This window comes from Sminthopsis crassicaudata, chromosome 4 (genome assembly GCF_048593235.1).
Source record: "Sminthopsis crassicaudata isolate SCR6 chromosome 4, ASM4859323v1, whole genome shotgun sequence".
NCBI lineage: Eukaryota > Metazoa > Chordata > Mammalia > Dasyuromorphia > Dasyuridae > Sminthopsis > Sminthopsis crassicaudata.
In genome coordinates this window covers 309,022,041-309,045,566 of record NC_133620.1, presented here as the reverse complement: position 1 = coordinate 309,045,566, position 23,526 = coordinate 309,022,041, and the positions used below count along the sequence as shown (strand labels likewise).

Here is a 23,526-nt window from a genome sequence, read left to right as displayed (position 1 = left end):
GGTTGGAAATATACATGGGAACTTTGTAATGGAGCTCCTAAAATTCCAGGGTTAAGAGAATTTATTTTATTCGATCAGCATTCTATTTAAATAATGATTATTTTTACATGAATGTAGTATGATAAAACTTAGGGATGGGGAGGGCAGTTGTGTAGAAGATAGCAGAGGGAAGAGGGATTAACAACATAGATCAAACAGGCAGCTGTTTTAATAGTGTATAATAGTTATAATAGGCTGTGTAAGTGAAGAAAAGGCACAGATGTGAGAGAAACTGTAGAAGTAGAATCAACAAAACTTGGATGCTGGATAGGGCAGGATAATAGAGAAAGAGTCAGTGATGCCTGAAGTTGAGAAACTGGGTATCTATTACGATGGTGTTTGCCTTCCAAGAAATAGAAAAGTTTAGAGGAGAGACAGATTTAAGAGGGAAGTATGAATTTTGTTTTTAATATATTGAATTTAATATTCTTGTAGGACATCCAGAAGATTATATCCTATATTTAGTGCTTGGAGTTTAGAAGATATAGCACATCAGGTTATTGTTGTTGCTATTATTCAGTCATCTAGACATGTCTGATTCTTTATGATTCCATGGACTAAACTGTCCATGGAATTTTTTTGGCAAAGATATTGGAGTTCTTAGCCATTTCCTTCTTCTGTGGATTAAAACAAACAGAAGTTAAATGACTTGGCCAGAATCACACAATTTGTAAGTGTCTGAGGCAAGATTTGAGCTCTTCCTGAATCCAGGCCAAGCACTCTAGCCACTGAGCCACATAGCAATAATTTATTCTTGTAATATAGTTGAGGTTTCTTTATTCTGAATCAGAGGCTAAAATCATTGCTCCAATTCTGATTAGTGAATTCAAATTCTGCCTCTTATAATAGCTGTGCCTTTGAGCAAGTCCCTAAATTTCTTGGAGTCAGTTTCTTTTAATTAATTGATTTTTTGTTAATTGTATGAAGTTTGTTGTTAATATACATTGCTTTATAAATCATGTTGGGAGAGAAAAGTCAAACAAAAGGAAAAAACCATGGGAGAGATAAAATTAAAAAAACAAATAAACAAACAGAAAAAAAGAAGTAAACATAGCATATGTTAATTTACATTCAATTTCCTTAGTTCTTTTTCTGGATGTATATGGCATTTTCTGTCCAAAGTCTTTTGGGATTCTTTTTGATCACTGAACTACTGAGAAGAACAAAGTCTTTAATAGTTGATCATCATATATTCTTGCTGTTATTGTGTACAATATATTTCTAGTTCTGGCTGTTTACTCAGCATCAATTTATGTAAATCTTTCAAGGCCTTTCTAAAATCAGCTTGCTTGTCATTTTTTATAGAATAATATTTCATTAATTCATATACTACAGTTTATTCAGTCCTTCCCCAATTGATAGACATCTACTCCTTTTCCAATTCTTTATTACCACAAAAAGATGTGCTACAAACATTTTTGCACATGTGGTTCCTTTTCCTTCCTTTGTGATTTCCTTGAAAAACAGACCCAATAGTGGCAGTATTGGGTTGAAGGGTATACATAGTTTTATAGACCTTTGGGCATAGTTCCAAATTGCTCTCCAGAATGGTTGGATCATTTCACAACTCCACCAACAATGCATCAGTGTCCCAACAATATAATGCATCCTCTCCAACATTTGTCATTAACTTTTCCTGTCATCTTAGCCAATCTGAGAGTGTGAGATGGTACCTCAGAGTTGTTTTAATTTGTATTTCTCTAATCGATAGTGATTTAAAGCAATTTTTCATATGACTGCAGATGGTTTTATTTTCATCATCTGAAAATTGTCTGTTCATATCCTTTGACCATTTATCAATTGGGAATGAGTCCATTTCTTAGGTATAATTCATGCTCCAAATCCTTTTCTATCTTTTTTTCATTTGTCTTCTCCTGCTTTCCTCTGCCTTATTTCAATAAATGTCTTTTAAATGTAAAAGACTGAGTTCAATAGTTCAATAGGCAAAATGACACAGGTATTGTCTGGCCAAGATTGCCATGAGGAGTTAACAGTTAATAATGGAGGGATACAACATATACATACATACATGTGACACAAAGAAGAATAGAATTAGCAAAAGATGAATGAATAAATAAAAAGGTTTTTTATTAAATATGTGCCAAATACTGTTCTAAGTTTTTAGATACACAAAGAATATTCTTATCTTCTAATTATAGAACCGATAAATATAAAGAAGTTGTACTAAGAAAGAATGTTTTATTCTGAGATGTCATGCAAATGATGATTAGATCCAGAGATATTGATGGATGATTTTTCTAGAAGCAAGAACAATATTCATTTATTGTGGTTCCTAGAGCAAAGAAAGATAATATGTCATAGAGAAAGCTGACCTCAAAATTGGCAAGATCTAGCTTCAAATTCTATCTTTCTGATTGACACTGGACAAGTTACTTAATGTAAGCTGCTGATATTCTTTGCTAAAAGGATTTTCCTCAACTAGAAGTTCTCTACACAAATGGAATCATAGTCCAGTCCATATCCCAGAACAAGAAGTAGGAGTTAGGCTGTAGGGTAATGAGGAAAAATATGGACATGAACTTTATACATATAGTAGTAGCTCAGTTGGCTCTCAGGGTACATGATTTATCATTAAAATCTGCACCCAGGAGTGTTGTACCTAAGGGATCATTCCTAATCCAGTGGATGCTCAAATTTTCTCCCTTTCCCATAGACAAACAGATACCAATGAATCTTCAACTAGTAGATGTTAAAAGTACTCAGGGAAGCCTGTTCTGAAAATAAAGCAACACATGAAATTCACATAAATAAACACAGTGAGCAGGAACTCCCAGATGACTGGTTAATAGGGTTTCCCTAAGGCGGAATTTCTGAGCCACTCTCTTACCTGCCAATTCACAGAAACTATATATAACTTCCCCTAGCATGCCAGAGGGAAAAACCTAGATTCTGATAACCAGGAATAGTGTAAAGTCTGGTCTAGCTGGAGGTCTCAGGATCAGCCAGAGTCAGGATAAGAAAAAGTCTTTAGTCTTTAAGGGGAAAAGCAGGCAAACTGCCTGGATTTTAGCCACAGATCTCTTCTCGATTCTGGAGTCCAGAATCTCCACCTTTCTCCTCCTTTTCCTGCGCCAAGTGAAGTCTTGCCTCTCTCACACCACCCTCTAATCCTTGCCTATGATTATCTTAACATCAAACATTGAGCCAGTACCAATAGTGAGAAGAGCCATTTTCCCAAACATGTGCTAATAGAGTCATTGTCTCATAGCAAATAGGTAATTAGCCTTAAGTGCTTGGTTGTCTAATTCAAGCACAGTTTTTTGGAGTTTCAGCCCTTTATAGAACAGGGTTGCCTCTTCTTCTCACTTTGCCAATTCCTTTGGCAAGTAATTGGAAGGCTTGGAAGAAAAGTGGTAAGTGAAAGTGACAATGCCTATGAGTTATTTTCTATTTAACCTAGTATCTGTGGCCAAATAGAAGGTCAAGGTCTAAAAAGCTCTTTTTATGAATTCATTTTTTTATAACTGCACCTAGATAAGAGAATTATTCCAATTCCTTTTTTTTTTTTAAGTTGCTCACCTCAAGCTCTGCCCAATTCTATCTTCACTAAGATGACTCACTTCACTCAGATATAAAAAACTAACCATGACAAGGCAACATTGTATAGAAGATGTATTCTTTAAAAAAAAAAAACAAAAAAACCTGCAGTTCTGTACTTTATTACCTGAGATCAGCATTATTAAAAATATATATATTTAATTATTGTTGCATCTGTCCACAGAATTAGGTGTCAGCTTCCCCTGCTTCCCACCACTACCACCTGCAAACAGAGCTTCTTTTGAACTGTGATTTTATTTTTAGAAAGAAACTAAACATCAAACCCTGTAGATTAAAGCTGGGAAGGAAGATGCTCTAGTTGAACCACCCTCTAAAGTCCCCCCCTTAGGAGTTAGGAACAATAAACATTGGACACTAAAAGCAAACTGTTAAAAGTCTTCTACAGGACATGTATTCTTAACCACACAGGAATAGAGGCAATTACTATAGGTGAAATGGATAATTTTGGTCAAAAGAAATTGAAAAGCTTTTACACAAAGCTAATGCACCAACTATAAGAAGGGAAACAGCTAAATAGATGAAAAATGTTTTAAATTTCTTTTACAAGCATTTGTATCTAATATATAAATATAATGTGTAAATCTACACATAATATGTGTAGTATGTATAGGTGTATATATGTATATATAGTATGTAGTATGTATAGGTATATATGTAAATACACACCAAGTTACAGAAATGAACAAACAATTCTCAAAAATATTGCAAATTATTAATAACCATATAAAAGAATGCTGCAAATCACAAATAAGAGAAATTCAAATCAAAATAACTTTAAATTTCATTTTAGATTTTGCAAATTAGCAATGGTGATCAAAAAAATCAAATTTGTAAAATGGGCACACATAGATATTGATATATGTTTACATACATGTATTATATACTTATATATGCATACATATACATATGTATATATATATATATATATTGTGTATATACTAAATAATACCAACAATACTCAGTGTTGGTAATGGTATAAGAAGATGCACTCACTGGAACTTCGATGGTACTATGGCTCAGATTAATAGCCCAGAGATTTCATTACCAGTATGGCAATGTATATAATACCAAGGAAGCCACTGATAAAATGAAAGTTCCCACATATACTAAAATATTTATAGCAACACTTTTTGTGATAACAAGAAATTGAAAACAAGGTAGATGCTCATCAATTGAGAAATGGCTAAACCAATTATGGTATATGAATGTAATGGAATATTATTGTGCTATAAGAAATTAAGAATGTGATAAATGCACAAAAGCATGGACAATTCCACATGAACTGAATTTAAGGAAGCAAGCAAAGCCTAGAAAATAATATACAGTGACTACAACGTATCCTCCCAAATTATCTTGCATTTGCTCAGGTATTTATATAATGTATTTTCCAAAAAATGTAAATTCCTTGAAAGTAGGTATTATTTCTCTTTTTGTCTTTAACTCTTTTGACTCAGTACCTTGCATATAATAAGTACTTAATAAATGAATTATTGGCAGACTTGAAATTCAGCTTCATCAATTCAAAGCAACCAGGCCAGTACTCTTCCCATGTTTCTCAATTGAATTTTTAAAAAATCAATGAATTTTAAGTCAAATAAATTCTTGGACCATGGAGCCCTAGTTATCTCTATCTTTTTTATATATCTTGACATTTAGCAATATGTAAAAGAAAAATAAAATCTTTAAATATGTATTTTGTGTATTTTTGTGTATATATAATAATATTTTTATATATTTAATATTATAAATAAATATTTATATATTTATACATATATGTATGTGTTAATTAAAATTAAAGTTTTGTTTGTTTGCGGTTTGTTTTTGATACTTCCCTTTAGTTGCCGTATCAATCGTCTCCTAGAATCTCCAAGGGGAAATGCTTTGCTAATTGGAGTAGGTGGGAGTGGCAAACAGAGTCTGACAAGACTTGCAGCTTTCATCAGCTCTATGGATGTTTTCCAGATCACTCTAAGAAAAGGTTATTCTATTACTGATCTTAAGGTAAGAACAAAATCAAACAAGAAGGAGCATAGACAACTCTTCTTGCCTCTATCTCCCTTTGCTCTGAATATCTGATTTTAAAATGTCTATATTCTATAGCAAGAGGCAGCACAAAGTAATCAGAGCCAAAGTTGCACCTAAGTATCAGACTTCAAGTTCCACCCCTTACACATACTAGTTATGAGACCCTGACAAATCAATTAACTTCTTGGTGCTAAGTTTTTTTTAGAAGGGGCCAATCTGTATTGATAGAGTGAACTTCCTTCTCTGGTAATTTTCTATATCAGTGAAATTCTAGATCTAATCCCTATCCCCTGTAGTTTACTTTTTTCCCCTACTTTTTATCATGCTTCATAAGTCTTTGCTATTCTTCTTTGCATAGTTTTCCTTTATATTCCAGGTTTCCCTTTAATGTGATTTTTCTAAATAAATAAGGTATCAGTGCTACCAAAGATCCAAAAACAGTAATATACTATAGAAATTGTAGAGGAAAGGTATTATATCAAAAAGCTTAATTGTAAGAGTTAAAAAGCCTCTAAGAGCAAGGAATGTAGTTCAAGGCATGTGGGAGGACCTGAGGGATGAGAGGTACAGGCAAGTTATACATGGAGGTGGGGCATAACCCCAAGAGGCAATGTCTGACCCCAGGTACCATGTCTCCCACCTTAGTGTTCTCAAAGCCTAGCATGCCTCCCTCCCTCTTCTCCGTCAATCCCATTATGCGAGGTTACTAGAAGACCTCCCCTTCCCTGGATCATTGGAGGGGGAGTAATAAATATGTGCTACCAAGAACAAAGTTCTCTTTCTCTTCACCCCTACCTCATGGTGGTCTATCTCTAAGTTATCCAGATTGGTGCCCGAAGACTGGTAAGTTTGACCTAGCTGTGCCACCAATGGGTGGGCAGTTAGAGTAGGCCAGAGGGGGATGCTACACTTAACCTGATATTCCTAAAGGAGTAGAAAGTCAGTTTTAGTGTAAGAAAGTAAGATCAGTGAAAAAAGTTTCTATCGAGAGCAAAAAAAAAAAGTGAATGTTAAAGGAATAGATGTGCCTATGTCCTTCCTATGGAGGGAAGATCTAGATAAAAGATACAGTATTGATTAATGTTAAATTCATTATTTTTTTTCCTGAGGCTGGGGTTAAGTGACTTGCCCAGGGTCACACAGCTAGGAAGTGTTAAGTGTCTGAGACCAGATTTGAACTCGGGTACTCCTGAATTCAGGGCTGGTGCTTTATCCACTGTGCCACCTAGCTGCCCCAAAATTCATTATTTTTAAAATAAATTTTTGGGTTTTTTTCAATTAACAAAAATTGGGGTTTTTTTCTCCTTTCTTCCTCTTATTCCCACTATTTGGGGAAAAGAAGAAAGACAAATCCATCTAATAAATATACATCATCAAGCAAAACAAATTTCCATATTCACCATATCCAAAATAAACACCTTCTTATTAACTACTAGCATCCTGAAAAAAATTCTCACTGATATAAATAGGAAGACAAAACAAAAACCCACCATTTCTTAATGTTATTCTTGGCTATCTCCACAGATGGACTTGGCCAACCAGTGCCTAAAAGCTGGAGTAAAAAATGTAAGCTCTGTGTTTCTCATGACAGATGCCCAAGTTGCTGATGAAAGGTTTCTTGTCCTCATCAATGATCTGTTAGCATCTGGTAAGAAAACAACTGTTTCTCCATTGTCTTAACTCTGGGGGAACAAAACACTGCCTATCTATGGGCAAGGTTTATATGATATGAAAGAAGTTTATTCAGTTTGTTCCATTTGGTCCTAGAGACAATCTAGAAAGAAGAAATAGAAATAGAAATAGGACATATTTAAGGTCAATATAAAAAGAAATAAATTTTAAAAAGGAACAGGTTGTCTTAGGAAGTATCATGTTGTTGTTTTTTTCTGATTGAAGGTCTTTAAGCAAAATATGATCACTTTTTGAGTCTCTTGTAAAAGGTTTTTTGTTCAGCTATAAGTTGGATGAGATGATCCCCAATTCTTTTCCAGTTCTGAGGAAATAATTCTTTGACAAGATTTATACAAGAGAATTTTTTTCCCTAAGAATGTTCTCTCTTCTGAGGGTTTTTTCCTCCTATGCCCTTGGAAACAAAGGAAAAATCATTCTAGAAATAGTTAAAGTTAAAGGACCATAAGAGGTGCTAGTCAAAGAATGAAGTTAATTTGTTCAATGCTTGTTTTGATGACACTCTACATAATTTTTGTGTTTTGCTCTTGTTTATTCAGAAATCATAGCTAATAAAGAAAACTGGACAAAGATTCTTTAAAGAGAAAATCTTGAGCAATACAAATCTATCTGAAACTGGCATAAAAATTATATAACCTGTTTTTTAATAATTAATTATGTCAAAAAACAAGTATTTAAAATTTTTAGATATAACCAATGATGGAATCTGTTTTGTCAGAGAGTGAGCATTCCAGTAATTCTAATGTTTTATTTTAGAACAAGATTGAAACTATAAGCAACTTTGTCCAGAGAGTTATATCACATTCCTTGCTATTAGTATCATAGGAAGGTGTGCTTTCTAGATGATATCCTCAACAAGAAAAATGCATCTGGAGTGTGAATCTGAAGTCAAATGGTCTCTCGTTGCCCTGGAAAAAGAATGTCTTCCCTGTCTTTGAAGGTAGCTGCTGTGGAGTGAGTCAAAACCTTTAAATCTTCACTCTGTTTTTCCCCAGGAGAGATTCCAGATCTATACTCTGATGATGAAGTTGAAAACATTATAAACACTTTGAGAAATGAAACCAAGAGCCGGGGGTTATTTGACAGCAGGGAAAATTGCTGGAAATTCTTCATAGAAAGAGTCCAACGGCAACTGAAGGTAGAAAAAGATTTTCTGTCTCAGAACCATTAGGAACTAGATATGACTTGGTAGATATAACTTTGGAGATGTTCTAGGTGCAGTTATTTTTGCTTATTGCTAATGAGAATTTTGGCCCAATATCTTCATTATAATCACAAGTATAGATGCCTGGACTTTGTTCCTCCTTGTCTTTATCTCTTAACCTCCCTGATTTCCTTCAAATCTCAGCTGAAGTCCACATTCTGCTTTTCCCAGTCCCCCTTAATTTTAGTGCCTTTTCTCTGAGATAATTTTTAATTTATCCTTTATGTGTCTTGATTATGTATAATTGTTTGCATGTTCTCTCCTTGATTAGAAACTGCTTGAGAGGTCAGCCCTTGAGTGGGCTTAGATGTAATAGAATTTTTACATAGCATTATCCCACAAAATTCACTTTCAAATACAACATAGTTGTTTAATGAGTTCATATATCAACCTCTGCAGGGTTAAATCCTTTTTTCAATCCTTTTCCTCATTCTTTGGGGCACTGGACTTGCTGACTGATAAACTTTCATGGATTCCACTACCAGCTGGGGTTTGTTTTGTGCATTATCTGTATCCCAATCCAAAATGACTCTCTGGATCCCAAGCAGATATAAGCATTATCCTTTCACTTGCTTACCCAAAGCCACCCTAGGTACCCATCTTGATCTATAGAGAGGAGAAAAGCTCACAACTAAACAAGAGATAGAAAGGCTTCCAGGAGATAAAATAGATAATTGTGATTATATAAAATTAAGAAATTTTTGAACAAATAAAACCTATACAACTAAAGTAGAAGAAAGGAGTAGAAGAAAAGTAGGAAATTAATAGGAATCTTTGCAGCATGTTTTTCTGACAAGGAGATATATATATATATATATATATATATATATATATATATATACATATATATATATATATATATATATTATAGGTGGGAGTGGAGTGGATGTATGTGGGGTGGATGTATATGTGTATATACACATACCCATACACACACAAATATATGTGCCAAATCTATAAGAATAATAATCACCCCCCAATTGACAAATGGTCAAAGGATATGAACAGGAAGCTTTCAAAAGAAGATATCAAAGCTAACAATAATCATATGAAAAAAGTATGTTAAATCACTGAAAATTTTTTAAATGCAAATTAAAATATCTCAGGTTCTACCTCATATCCATAAGATTGGCTAAAATTACCCAAAAAAATGACAATCCTGGAAAGGCTATGACAATATAGTTTCAATAATGCATTGTTTGTGAAACTATGAGCTATGAAATAGTTATGAAACTAACTATTCTGAGAGAAATTTGGAACCGTCCCAAAAGCCATTAAACACAGTAATCATACTAAACCTAGAAAAACATGGTAAATATATTCTTTGACCCAACAACATCATTACTAGGTTTATACTCCCAAAAAGATCAAATAAAAAAGAAAATGACCATATATACAAAAATATTTATAGCAATTCTTTTTGTGGTTGCAAAGAATTGAAACTGAGAGGATGCTCATCAAATGGAGAATGTCTGAAAAAGTTTTAGTATATGAATATGATAAACACTATTATGCTATAAAAAATGATAAAGGGGATGGTTTCAGAAAAATCAGCCAAGACTTGTATGAGCTGATAGAAAATTAAGTGAGCAGAACCAAACAACTTAACACAGTAATGGCAATGTTGTAAAGATAACCAACTATGAAAGACACAGTAACTTTGACCAACATAATAGTCAAAGAAGTCTGTCTCCAGATAGAGAACTGATATTCTCAGCATATAACTTGTTGCATTTTTTCCTTCACTTTTCACAAATGCAGACATTTGTTTTGCATGATTTCTTATTGGAACTTAAAATAAAATTAATACTTTAAAAAAGAGAGAGTAAGGACTTTTGCCTTGCTTTGTATCCTTATAAAGTGTTTAGCACAGTGCCTGGCACATAGTAAGTGGTTAATAAATGCTTATTGAGTTGACTTTTTCAAATATGTGCATAGCTATGACTACATGGGAACCATGTTATCTAGGAAGCACAAGACAAGCCCTCAATTTCTGGTTTACAATAAGTCTTTAAAGCTATAAAACAATATTAGGTGATAAAGAAGCTTGAGGCCATTTCTGTTTCTCTGATTAGTATTTCCCTTATTCCTTCTTCATTCTCTGACATTTCTGAATTCTCAGGTTATACTCTGTTTCTCACCTGTCGGGAACAAGCTAAGAGTCCGGAGCAGGAAATTCCCAGCCATTGTGAATTGCACAGCCATTGATTGGTTTCATGAGTGGCCTCAACAGGCACTAGAGTCAGTTGGCCTGCGCTTCTTAAAAAACATGAAGAATATTGATGTAAGTCTGGGGAAGGAAAATAAAGCTGGCACTCTCTGAGAATTTTCTCACCTTTGAGGGGAGATTTTTATTGGTTCTAAACAGCAGAATTTTCCTCAGAATTTTTGGTGTAGGGTAATAATCCATGCTATGAACATAAGGATTTACCTTGCCTAGAATGGAATAGAAGCCAATCCATAAGTCTTTGGGAGGAGGAAACAATTTATGGTATGGGAAGTTGTTTTGTAATCTTCTCTTTAATTTTAGCCAACATTAAAGGAGTCAATTAGTAAATTCATGGCTTATGTACACACAAGTGTCAACCAAATGTCCCAGTCTTACCTGAGTAATGAACGGCGTTATAATTACACTACACCCAAATCCTTCCTGGAGCAGATTAGATTGTATCAGAACCTGATGGTCAAGAATGGAAAAGAGCTGACATCCAAAATGGAAAGGATTGAGAATGGGCTACAAAAGCTTCACAGTACATCTGCCCAGGTGAGCAGAAGTTAATATTTTTTAATCATTTTAGTTTGATTCACTGAGGTGTCCCTCAAAGTCCAAGTCTTTGGATTTTGCAGATTCTAAGATCCTCAAAAGATCCATTAGGATCTTAGAAACTGTAATCCACTGTCTCAAGAAGACTTCATAATCTTCCCAGCCAAAGGAAAAAACTGATTGATGTTTTGGACTAGATGTAGATGGTATTATGAGACCAAGAAAGTTTGAATATCTCTTCATTGGGAAGAATAGCAGCTGAAAAACAGAAGAGCTGAAGAAGGACTACCTGAATGGGGAATATGGTAGGCACAGAACTGCTAGAAGCTTTTGGTCATAGTTCTACTAATCATATGAAATTCTGCTGGGGAGATAAAAGATTGGTCTTTTCTGAGAATATCCAACTGGCTGGGCTGGTAAATTATATTCTCCCTTTTCTTTCTGAAAGTGGAGATTTAAATTCTAAGTTTTTGTATCTTTTTGTTAATGTAGTCTTATTATTTTATTAGTACTTCAGTTCTGCTTTTTTCCAGATAAAGATTATTCTTAATTCAAAGAGAATATAAATTAAGGTATGGCAATAACTATTAAAAAAATAAAGTTCTATACTCAGAATTCTTTTTTTATCCTGAGACAATTGAGGTCAAATGATTTGCTGGGGTCACAGAGCTATAAGTGTCTGAGGTCAGATTTGAACTGAGATCCTCCACTGCACCACCTAGCTCCTCCTATATTCAGGATTCTTTTCTGTGATCTGGTGACTAGTGAACAAAGAGAGGAAACAACAAGAAAATAATTGTGCATGAAATAAGATATTTGTTGTTGTTCAATCCTTTTGGTTGTGGCTGACTCTTTGTGAACTAATTTTGGGTTTACTTGCAAAGTAATTAGCTCATTATACAAAGGTTAAGTAATTTGCTCAGTTACAACTAGTAAGTGTCTGAGGCCAGATTTGAACTCAGATCTTCCTGACCTCAGATCCAAAGCTGTCTACTATATCACCAATAAATTGGAGAAAATCTCAAAGGGAAGACACTAAAGGTTTTGTGGAGGAGGTGGGATCTACAGAGGCTTGAGAACAGCAAAGAAAGTTAGAAGGTAGAAACAAAGAGGGAAAAAGTTCCAGGCATGAGGGGCAGCCAGTGAAAATTCCTAGAAAAGAGATCATGTATACTGTGCCTGGAACAGCAAAGAAGCCAAATTGGAAAGGTAGGAAGGGCTAGGTTATGAAGAGCTTAAAAAAAAAAAAAAAAAAAAAAAAAAGGAATTTATATTTGAAACTGATTAGAATGGAGAAATATTCTGTAATGAAACCTGAGAATCACATTAGTGACACTTTTGAATTGTAGTGTAAGAAAAAAGATTTTAGAGTGCCTTGGATAGTAAAGCAGTCAATACTTAAAGAAATTAAATCTGGCTATTCATTGAAAGAGACATTTAGGTGACATAGTCTTGGTTTTGGAATCAGGAAGATTCATCTTCATGAATTCAAATTCAGCTTCAGATACTAGCTATAATCCCAGGTAAGTAACTTAACCCTGCTTGCCTCAGTTTCTTCATCTGTAAAATGAGCTGGAGAAGGAAATGGCAAACCACTTCAGTATCCCTGGCAAGAAAACTCCAAATGATATCACAGAGTCAGATGTGACTAAAACAACTAACCAACAACGTCATTGGAAAAGACAAATGAAATTAAAGTTTGAAACTTTGACCACAAAATTAGAAGTCAGAACTCGTTGGAAAAGACTCTGTAGACAACAGAGGATAACATGGATAGATAGTGTCATAGAACCAGTAACCATGAGGTTAGATAAATTTTGGGAGATAGAGGTGGATAGAAGGACATGACATGGGTCTCAAAGAGTTAGACATAACTGAACAGTAATAACAAATACAGAGTGGGGAAAGATTTTAGGTGGGGCTAATGGTCAATAGGCTATTGCAGTAGTCCAAGCCAAACAAGTTGTTTGCCACATCAAAGAGAAGGAGGTCTATCCAAGAGATGTTACCAGTTTTAAAACAACAGAGCTGAATTATTGAGTGGTTATAAGAAATGAGAAGGTGACATGCCAGTTTTGAAGCTGGATGACTGGAAAGATGTTGATGTCTTCAACAATATTAGGAAATTTAGGAAGAAGAAAAACTGGGTGAAAAGATAATAAATTCCATTATAGGCATATCCCTATATAGAGGGTGGTACATTACACATATTTTCAGACTTTTCAATGTGTTGATTGTTTTTGCTATTTCTTTTTTTTCTTTAAAGATATGTATATATTGCATGACTTTCTGAAAGGGAGAGAGATACTGAGAAAATTTGATGATATAAAAAGACTTATTAAAATTTAAAAGTCTATTGCACATAGTACTGCTAGGGATGATTAGAATCTGAACCAGGATAGTGATTAGCCATGTGAATGGAGAGAGGGGGAAATGAAAAAAGTTTGCAGAGATAGAATCAATAAGTCTTGGTAACCAAGTAGGTTTGAGAGAGAAAACAGTAGAATCCTTGAAAGAAATAATAAATTTAGGAAGAAAGTTGATGTGTATGTGTAGATTTAGAAGACAGCAACCCAAAGGACCTGATAGCTGACCAAGAGAGAGTCTGTAGTAATAAACCCATGAAAGAGTAATGGAATAAATCCACACTTAAATGGTGATGTAATAATCCAGAAAAAGAGACTGAGACTAGAAACCAGAATATTAGCTTATTAGGCAATTATTAGCTAATAGACAAAGGACTATGTGGGGGGAAAAATTGAAAAATAATATATTGTTTTTCTTTTTAATGTAAAGATATTGACAAGGGATAAAGATTAATAATGGACTATTGAATTTAGCAAGAGATCATTGGCAGCCTTGGAGAGAATAGTTTCAATCAAGTGGTAGGACTGGAAGAAAGAGCACAAGAAGTTAAATGAGGGGAATGTGAAGAAAAAAAAATTGGATACAGTGAGTGTAAATGGCTTTTTCTCGTCATTTGGTATAAAGAAAAATTTCTAGGCATTTGGGTATAAAAAATATATAAGATGATAGTTTCAAGAAATGGCAAGGTTAAGTGAAGGTTTTCTAAGGATAGAGGGAATCGCAGATATGTTTATATGTTGCAGGGAAAAAGACAATGGTGCAGGATAGTCATTAAGCAGGCAGATCTAAATGAGAAAGTAAAAGACATGTTTAAATTAGATGTTTTCTTGCTATGTCCATACCTATGATTTTCTACAAAAATATGACTTTATATGTCTAAGAATATATACAAAAGAAAAGGGGAAAGGATGGATTTAGCAGAAACCCATTTAAATTTCCTGTTCTATTACAGAGGTGCTATACAATGTGCTTAAAGTAATCTCCTTTCTGTAATTTGGTAAGAGTTATCTAAGTCTGACTGATAAACCCCTTATTTGACTCTGCAAAGCACCTTAAATTCCATAAAGCACTATTCACATTGGCTGTGATTACTTACTTAGACCTAAGGTCATAAACTATAGCTGCAATCAACATACACAAAACAACTTCTACTTCAGTTTTTTCAAATCCCTCAAGACTTAAAAAGGAACAAAAAGTTGAGTTTGCTGACAGAAATGATTATGTGACTCAATCATTTTGATTTACAATTGTGTCCTTGTTCTTGTGGAAATAACCTTCTGCAGCTGAACAAAATAAAACCCATCAAGAAGAGTTCTAAGAAGCAAGACTCCATCTGAAGTTAACACAAAGTCTACAGTGAACACCAATTACAATTAAAGAATATATTAAAGAATAATCTTGTTGTTTTCTTTTTAAATCTGGCATGAAAGAGGAATTATCAGCAGAGTCTAAGCCTCAGTTTTATTTTTTTTCTTCTTACACATTTTGCATTACAAAGGCTTTGAATTCATTTGATGTGTTCCAGAAGCTCTAAAGTAATCTTTGACTATTATATGAAATAAAGCAACAGAATGAGAAACACAGTGGTTACTCTGTTCTATGGAAATATATTCTGTATTGCAAATATAAATGCCCTTTTTACTTTCCAGAAATCAATTAATTGAGACTTATTCTTCCCTTTCCTGGAAGGACTCCAGCACTAACTTTCCTGGCAATAGTAAGAGAATTTTTCCTTTACTCAAAAGAGAATAATCATTATGTGACTAATGACATGTACTATTTCTGCTTTCCAGTCACAAGATTCTACTGAAGGAATACAAAGAACTGACCTGTGGTCTAGTAGGTAGATAGATAGATAGACAGACAGAAAAGAGAGAGAGAGAGAGAGAGAGAGAGAGAGAGAGAGAGAGAGAGAGAGAGAGAGAAATAGAGAGAGAGAAAAAGAGAAAGAGAGAGAAAGAGAGAGAGAGAGAGAGAAAGAGAGAGAGAGGGAGAGAGAGAGAGAAAGAAAGAGAGAGAGAAAGAGAGAGAGAAAGAAAGAGAGAGAAAGAGAGAGAGAGAGACAGAGAGAGAGAGAGACAGAGAGAGAGACAGAGAGAGAGAGATTGGAATGGAAGGTTTTTTCTAGGAAACAGAAAATCAGGCCTTCAGGCTTAATCAAGCAGATAGTGGTCCAACCAATAGACTAAATATCGATAAATGTCAAATACTGATAAATGTCATCAGCTCAGATTAAGTAAATATGGCTATAGCTGGCCAAGGCTCAAGTAAATATGGGCCTGCACATATTATACAGATCATAAGGGAAACACAGAAATAATGAAAATAAAATATAGAAAAAGGATTCACATATTCTTGTAAGTTCTTCACCTTATTTCACTCTATTCCCCATAACTCCTAATGAGTGCAGAAGCAAGCAGTGAGATAGGGACTCTGCTGGCTATGAGCACTAACAGGAGAGGAGAACAAAAGGAGGACCCAAAGCACCATTCCCCATATACCAGAACAAGATTGTGATAACAAGCTGCTATAAAGTTAAAAGAAATAAAAATGAAGGCAAATGAGAATGAACTCAACCATAGAAAATTACTATGAGAATAGACTAGACTACTATTCCTCTTCAGAGGAGGATACTGAAGAAGAAAAAAAAAAAGCTTCTCCTACTCCAGAGAATAATATCAAATGGTTACAAAAAAGAATTCATAGAACTCAAAAAAAAAAAAAAAAGACTTTAAAATCAAATGAGAATGAGGATTTAAAAAAAAAAAAACAATCCAAGGAAAAATAAGATTATATAAAGTTAACCAACTAGAAAAGGAGATCCAGAATCTTAAGGAAGAAAATAACTTTTTGTAAATTAGAATTGGGCAAGGGGAAGCCAGCAAAGTTATGAGACCAAGAAATAATAAAACAGAATGTAAAAATGGAAAAAATAGAAGAGATTGTGAAATATCTCATAAGAAAAACAACTGATCAGGAGATCAGATCAAGTAGAAAAAAATATAAGAATAAACACACTACCTGAAAGTTATAATCAAAAAAAAAAAAAAAGAATTTCAATATAGCAATGTAAGAAATAATTGAAGAAAATTGTTCTGAAATGTTAAAACAGTTGTAGATCTCTTTTTACTTCCTTGTAAGATTTTTATTTGAGCATAGAAACACACACATATACATAAAAATCTATAATCATACGCATATATATGCACATATTTTTGTCTTCTGTCTCTATGAAGATGGATATCTTCCTTCATAAGTCTGTCCTTCTGTGTTTTTCTAAATCCACCAACTTATCACTTCCTACACCACAGCAATATTCTAACCTTATACTGTCTAGCTATTTTAAACATACTAAAACAATATTGATTAATATGGCTGGGGCAGCTAAGTGGCACAGTGGATAGAGCACCAGCCCTGAAGTCAAGAGGACCTGAGTTCAAATCTGATCTCAGACACTTCCTACATGTGTGACCTTGAGCAACTCACTTAACCCCTATTGCCTAAGCAAAAAAAAAAAAAAAAAAAAAAAAAAAAAATTAATATAACCTATAGTGTTATTTCCCTATTTTTTAATCTATTTTAACTTTTCCTTTGTATGATCACTATTAATACCCCTGCTTTTTTACATAATAAATTCTACTTTATTTTGTATTTGTGTGTATCTTTTATTTTCTATCCCTCATGACTGCTCTGTTTTACTTCTATCTTTTATTTTGCCCTCCTAATTATTTAACCTATCCCCTTCCCTACAAGAATCCTTCTCTAATCCTGTCCTACCACCTTTTCACATTACCCTCTTATTTCTATTTAAATTCAAAACACTTTTAGAACCCTCCAAATATATAACCCTCCTGTAAAATCTTCACCCTTGTCCCATCCCATAAATTTATATACCCTTCTAAACATTCCTTATCCTATTCCCTTACTCTCTTACTTTATCAATTTAGAAGAGTTTTATTCCCTTCTAAATGTATATGCTGTTCTCTCTTTAATCCAAATGTGGTGAGCAGGGTTCCCTCTAAAAATCTCTCTCTTGTCCTCTTCTCTTTCCCTATCCCTTTATCTTCTTAATTCTTTCTGAATTTAAAAGACTTTCATACATACATACTACATATATACATACATACACATTTGCAAAATGGAATCCATCCTGATCTCTTCCTCATTCAATTCTGAATCTAGCTCATCCATCTCCAGAATCTGTCTAAAACATATGTATTGAGAAACTAATTCAGTGAACTGTTAATACATCTATATATTATAATCTAAAAAATAGACATTCTCTAATCATTTAATTTTTCTTGTGTGTATGCTTTTCAGCTTAAAGTATTGCAATGGTCTCCTAACTGCATACCTCAAGTTTTTCCCCAATCCATTCTCATGAAGATGCCAAAATTACTTTTGCTGAGCGCAAGCCTATGTCATTCCCTTACCCAGTGAACTCTAATAGGTCCCCATTGCCTCTAGGGTAAATTATGAACTCCACTAATTAACTTTTAAAGCCCTTCACACTCTGACTCCTTCCTACCTCTCCAGCTTCATCATATATTTTCCTTCCCCCATTCTGAGTCTCTTAAACTCACTTTCTTGCTATTCCTCACATATTATTGTACTGACTGTCCTCCAAGCTAAGAATTCAAAACCTTCTTCCAAGCATTTCACAATTGAATCAATTAAAGTAGCCACCTTCTCCACAAAGCCTTTTTTTAATTCCTTCAAATACTAGTGCCATCCTTTTAAGAAATCTCAGCTCCCAACCCTTCCTCCTCTCATCCCCAGCACTATGGGTGGAGGGTAAATATGAGGGACAAAATCAGTGATCAGTCTACTTCCTAATCTTGATAATCCTGTTTACATCGAATTGAAGAGAACACAGGAGGAACTCAGATATGACAAGTTCTTAGCTTATACTGGAGGACTTTCAGGCTTGCAAGGAGGTGTCATGAAGCATTAGGGCAGATGGAGAAAAGCAGTACATTATAAATTAAGCCAGAAAACATAAATCTTAGAATCATGTAATATTCTCTTCTCTAATGTATAATGTTCTCTGGAGCAGAATGTAGCCAGGAGTTAAAGTCCAAATCCTTTATTGTCTGTTCCAAAATCTTATCTCCTTCACTTGGGGCTCGGCTAGTTTTCTGGAGGCCTTCCTCTCTAATTGGTTCTTGCTGCTAGTCCTTTGCCTCTGCCAGCTTCAGCCTCTCTTCTTCCCCATGTCTCCAGCCAGCAGGGGGAATTCATTCCAGTGGGAATGAATCAGACTCCACCTCCAAGAATGTGAGATTGTGGGTTTCTGTGGGCTTGTGAATCTCCTGGAAGTCAATCCTTGTTGTGAATCTCCTGGACTTGTGAATCTCCCGACTGAATCCTGGTTCTAAATCTCCTGGAGTTTCCAGTGGGCTTGTCCTTTTATATGCTCTTTTAAAGGTATGAACTCTTTAAAAGTTGTGAAAGGTGTGAACTCTGAACTAGAAAACTATTAAGTACCATGCTAAATTAGACAACTGATTTAGCACCTTGTAAGAATACTAACAGAGTCAGACCTAATTAAACAATGTAAAAATGAATGCAAAGCAAGAATTGAAATAGAACTTCATTGTCAGAACCCCTATCGAAGGCCAATTTACCTGTCTTCAATGATCCTTACTCCATTACAAAGTCATGGACTTCAAAGCCAGAAACTAAAGAAACTTTCCAGACCATTATATCTCATCTCACAATAAAGTTTCTTAATCTAAGTAATAGTTTCTCTTATGAAATGTGAGCAAGGTAGGGCTTGAGCACAAACTAGATGATTAATCTTGTCTCCTTGGCTTAAGTCCAGGCAAAGAATATAGTTGTTGCTTTAATTTCTCTTCAACACTCAAAGATTTGGATTAATCTTATAACACTTATTTACATGTCCTTAAATGTTTCAGTACTATTATTTTGCTACGAGGATTAAAGTAATTTCCAGAGATCACTCCTAATCATGATCTTGATAACATTTTAGATGAAAGTCTGAACACAGCAAGAATTGGGTTTTAATTTAAATTTTAAAAATTAAAACATTTTGTGGAAATAATGTAGCTGTATACATAGTCAAAGCTACAGAGCATAGACCTGTTACCAGCTTCTTTTGGAAGTTCTTAAAATTATTATGATAATCAAATACTATCCTCAGACTGGCAAATCTCTGTGGGTTTCATTTTGTCTTGTGTTTAAGTTATGAATATATTTAAAATAAAACTTTTTCTGTTTTAGTTATCTACTGATATCAATTTTTGGCTCTTGATTCAAAGATATACTTTTCAGTAATATTCAAGTTGGTTAGTTTCTCCTTTACCACACTAGCAAAGTTCATCATATATACTCTAGTCTCATCACCCTCTTAATTGCTAGTGGAGAATATCATAGTGTTTCAGGGAAACTTTTGAGAAGAGAGAAATATTCCAAATTTTCATAAAGCAATGAAATGTATCTAATTCTGTCCATTAAATGTGTAAAATGTACAAAATAAATTCTAAAACATGTGACTTATAATTCTGACCTGTAAGGTAAAAGTAATCACTACTTCTAATTAACAAAAAAGTATACTCTCACAAGCAGAAGAATGTGTTGTATAAATGAAAGGTTAGATTAATTTTTAAATTATGTACAAATAGGAAAAGGAAAATCTAGATTAAAAGGAAAAAATATTATACCTTTGTCATAAGTCCAGGGAAAACCCCACTGAAAGTCACTGTACATCAGTGTTTTCTTTTGTGTCTTCACAATTCTTTTGTTTTCAGTAAAAATTCAAAAAAGAAAAAAGAAATCTCCTATAAAATTTAACAGGTACTTTTTGGGAAGAGATCCTTTTGGGAAATATTTTGTTCATTGAATCAAATACTCTCTTATAGTTATGATTCAATATTAATTTTATATTCTCTTCAACTTTCAATTTTGTAACATGCTATAGCATGCTAAAACTAGTGTAAAGTATTGTTTACTTCTCATATATTCATCAAGAATGAGCTAAAAGTCTATCTAAAGAGGCAGAATGCACAGGTAACTAATTTATATTTTTAAAACACATATAGAAAAAATAGAAACAATTGCATTTAATGGAGTATTGAATATAAAAGCATGGTATAGTCCTTCAAGAATGGTGTCAGGAAATGAGAAATAACCCTAACTTCCTAAGTAGAGAAAGAGATATTTGAATTCCCTAGAATTTAACCTTCATGCCAAGTATAAAGAAATTTCTTGGTTAACACTAGCTTTGGAAGTTGCCTCATTGGTAAATCCAAGTTTCATAATTTTAAAATTCCAACATTGTAAGGCACCAATCTCTTAGAGGGAGATTTTCTCAGCAATGTACTGACTTATCAATTGAATTTTTCTATTGTTTTTAAACATTTGTGGATGTTCTCTTGCCACACTCTATTAGTGATCACATTAGTTCTCTTAGATTGAAATATCTCACTATAGATGACTCCCCAAATCTATGTATCTAGTCCCAGACTTCTGAACTATAGTTCCCACATTGCAACTGCACAATATGCATATCTATTTGTATGTTCTGTGAGCATCTCAAAACCATCAGATGCACAAGAGAGCTCTTTCTCTTTCTCCCCAAATCTTCCCCTTTTTTCTAATTTTCCTATTTCTCTTGAAGGCTCTATATCCTTCCAGTCACTTAAATTCACAACTTGAGTAATCCTCAACTCTTCCTTTTCTTTCATCCTTCAAAATGAATTTCCAAATCTTATCGGTTCGACTACCACACTGTTTAATACCTATCCCTGTTTCTCTATGCAATTGACCAACAAATTTATTCAGAGAAAACTATTACCTCTAGTATGAGGGCTGCTTTCCATCTTTGGTATCCACCTGATCCACCTAACTCTCACCTGTGGCTCCAAGAAGCTATAGCATTCACAGCAATCACACCATATTAAATCATTTTGGCAGCTGGACCAAACCAGGTTGAGGATAACTGAGGAAAGGGTAACTGAGGGCTCTCAAACCCATTGATTAATTAGGGGGATGTCTACCCCAAGCATTCGAAGACTTCTGCTGGTAGAATGAGTGAATGAGAATAATTTGTTCCAACAATCATGACAGCAGCTGAACTTGGTTAGTCATTGAAGATGCCATGGTCTTCCACTGAAATCTCAAGCCATCACTAGTTGTCTTAAATCTGTTCTGCCACTAGAGTATTATGATTCTGAAAAGAGTGAAGATGATGACTTCATGCAACTCTGCCTAACTTAAATCCAATTTATGCACGAATCAAAAGATATTACCCATACCATTTTACTATTTTACCTATCTCAAAAACCCATTGCAACAAACAAATGATCAAGCATTAGATGTGGATACACTGAGAGTTATAGTCACAACCCTGCATAAAGGAGGCCCTGGAAGCAGAAATGGGATTCAACAGCCCTCTGGGTATCTCAGGAATCTTTTAAGGATCATACTACTTACCTGCTGATATGAAGAAAGTGCTAGAAAAGGTTCCCTAAAAAGTGACTATTTATTCAACCTTGGCCTTATTGCTATAGCAGGCAAGGAATTTTACCCTGTTAAGGAAACACATTAAAAAATGTACAAAACCTTCTGTGGAAATGATTCTACTCACCATCAGTGCAACACAAAATCCAATAGACCTGAAAGATGAACAGTTCTTATGAGAGAACTCAGCAAATACTGCATCCAAATAGAATCCCTGGGTGAAACAAATGAAGACCAGCTTATTAAAGTTGTAGCTGGATAATTTTTTTTTCTGGAGTGGCCATGGTGAAGAGAAGTGTAAGTTTTGTAATAAAAAATAATCTAGTCAATAAGTCTGTTCATCTCCTAAAAGGAGTGAATGATAGGATCATGACAATGCAATTGCCATTTCTAGAGAAATACCATGCCATCATCATCAGTGCCTATGCTCCTACCATAACAAACATTGATGAAGTCAAAGATAAATTTTAGGAAGACTTGGAGATTTTCATTATTAATGTGCCAAAAGAGGACAAACTGATAATTCTGGGTGATAGCATAGGCTTAGATTATCAGCCATGGCAGGGAGTCCTTGGGAGGAATGGAGGTGGAAACAGCAGTATCAATTATCACTTAGTAATCATGACTAATTCTGTTTTCCATTTACCTAAAAACAATAAAAAGTGATAGCAGCAAAATATGGTGCAGAGTGCTGAACTGATCATAGACTTATGCTCTCCAAGCCAAGTATTCATTCAACAAAAATACAGCTCCAAGGCAAAATAACTATCAGAAGTCAGATTAGAACCATTCTCTCAGTGGGAACAATTTGAAGGGAAAGTTGAACTAACACACAGTTGCAACAGTAGGGAAGAAAAGGAGTAGGCAGATTTGGTATGTAGCATTGCATTTGTTCATCTGAGTCAGAACATTTGAAAACAAAATGATGGGGAAATTCAGAAACTGCTAAATGAAAAACTAGAACTCCACAGGATGTAGCAGCAGATAATTTATCCATCTTTAAGAAGACAGCATTTAAGACCATCAAAAGTACAAATGAATCTTATAGAAATGTAAGATTTCTGGGTCATTGGGAAGACAGATGAAAATCAGCTTCATGCTGATAATTACAATCCAAAATGCTTCTGGATTGAAATAACCCGGAAGGCTATTTATGGACCAAAAAAACTATCTCAACTAATCAGAGCTACCACATTGATTAATGATAAAAACATGATCATAGAGAGTTGGGCAGAATATTTTCATAATATTCTAAACAGATCATCATCAATCAATGCTGAAGTCACTGACCATTCACCTCAAATTGAAATCAGTCCCTCCTTAGCTGAAGTTCCAACTGAAGAGGTTTTGAATGCCATTAGACTTCTTTCATGTGCCA

The 23,526-nt window shown here is 34.3% G+C and overlaps 1 protein-coding gene across 1 annotated transcript in view; it reads left to right on the top strand.

Moving 5' to 3' along the window:
- DNAH9 (dynein axonemal heavy chain 9) overlaps nt 1-23,526 on the top strand; it is a 572,299-nt gene that overhangs the window by 361,229 nt on the left and 187,544 nt on the right. The window contains exons 43-47 of the mRNA XM_074264740.1: nt 5,457-5,619; nt 7,168-7,291; nt 8,328-8,470; nt 10,659-10,820; nt 11,067-11,300. Coding sequence (XP_074120841.1) covers nt 5,457-5,619; nt 7,168-7,291; nt 8,328-8,470; nt 10,659-10,820; nt 11,067-11,300 — 826 coding nt within the window. The remainder of the gene's footprint in view (nt 1-5,456; nt 5,620-7,167; nt 7,292-8,327; nt 8,471-10,658; nt 10,821-11,066; nt 11,301-23,526) is intronic.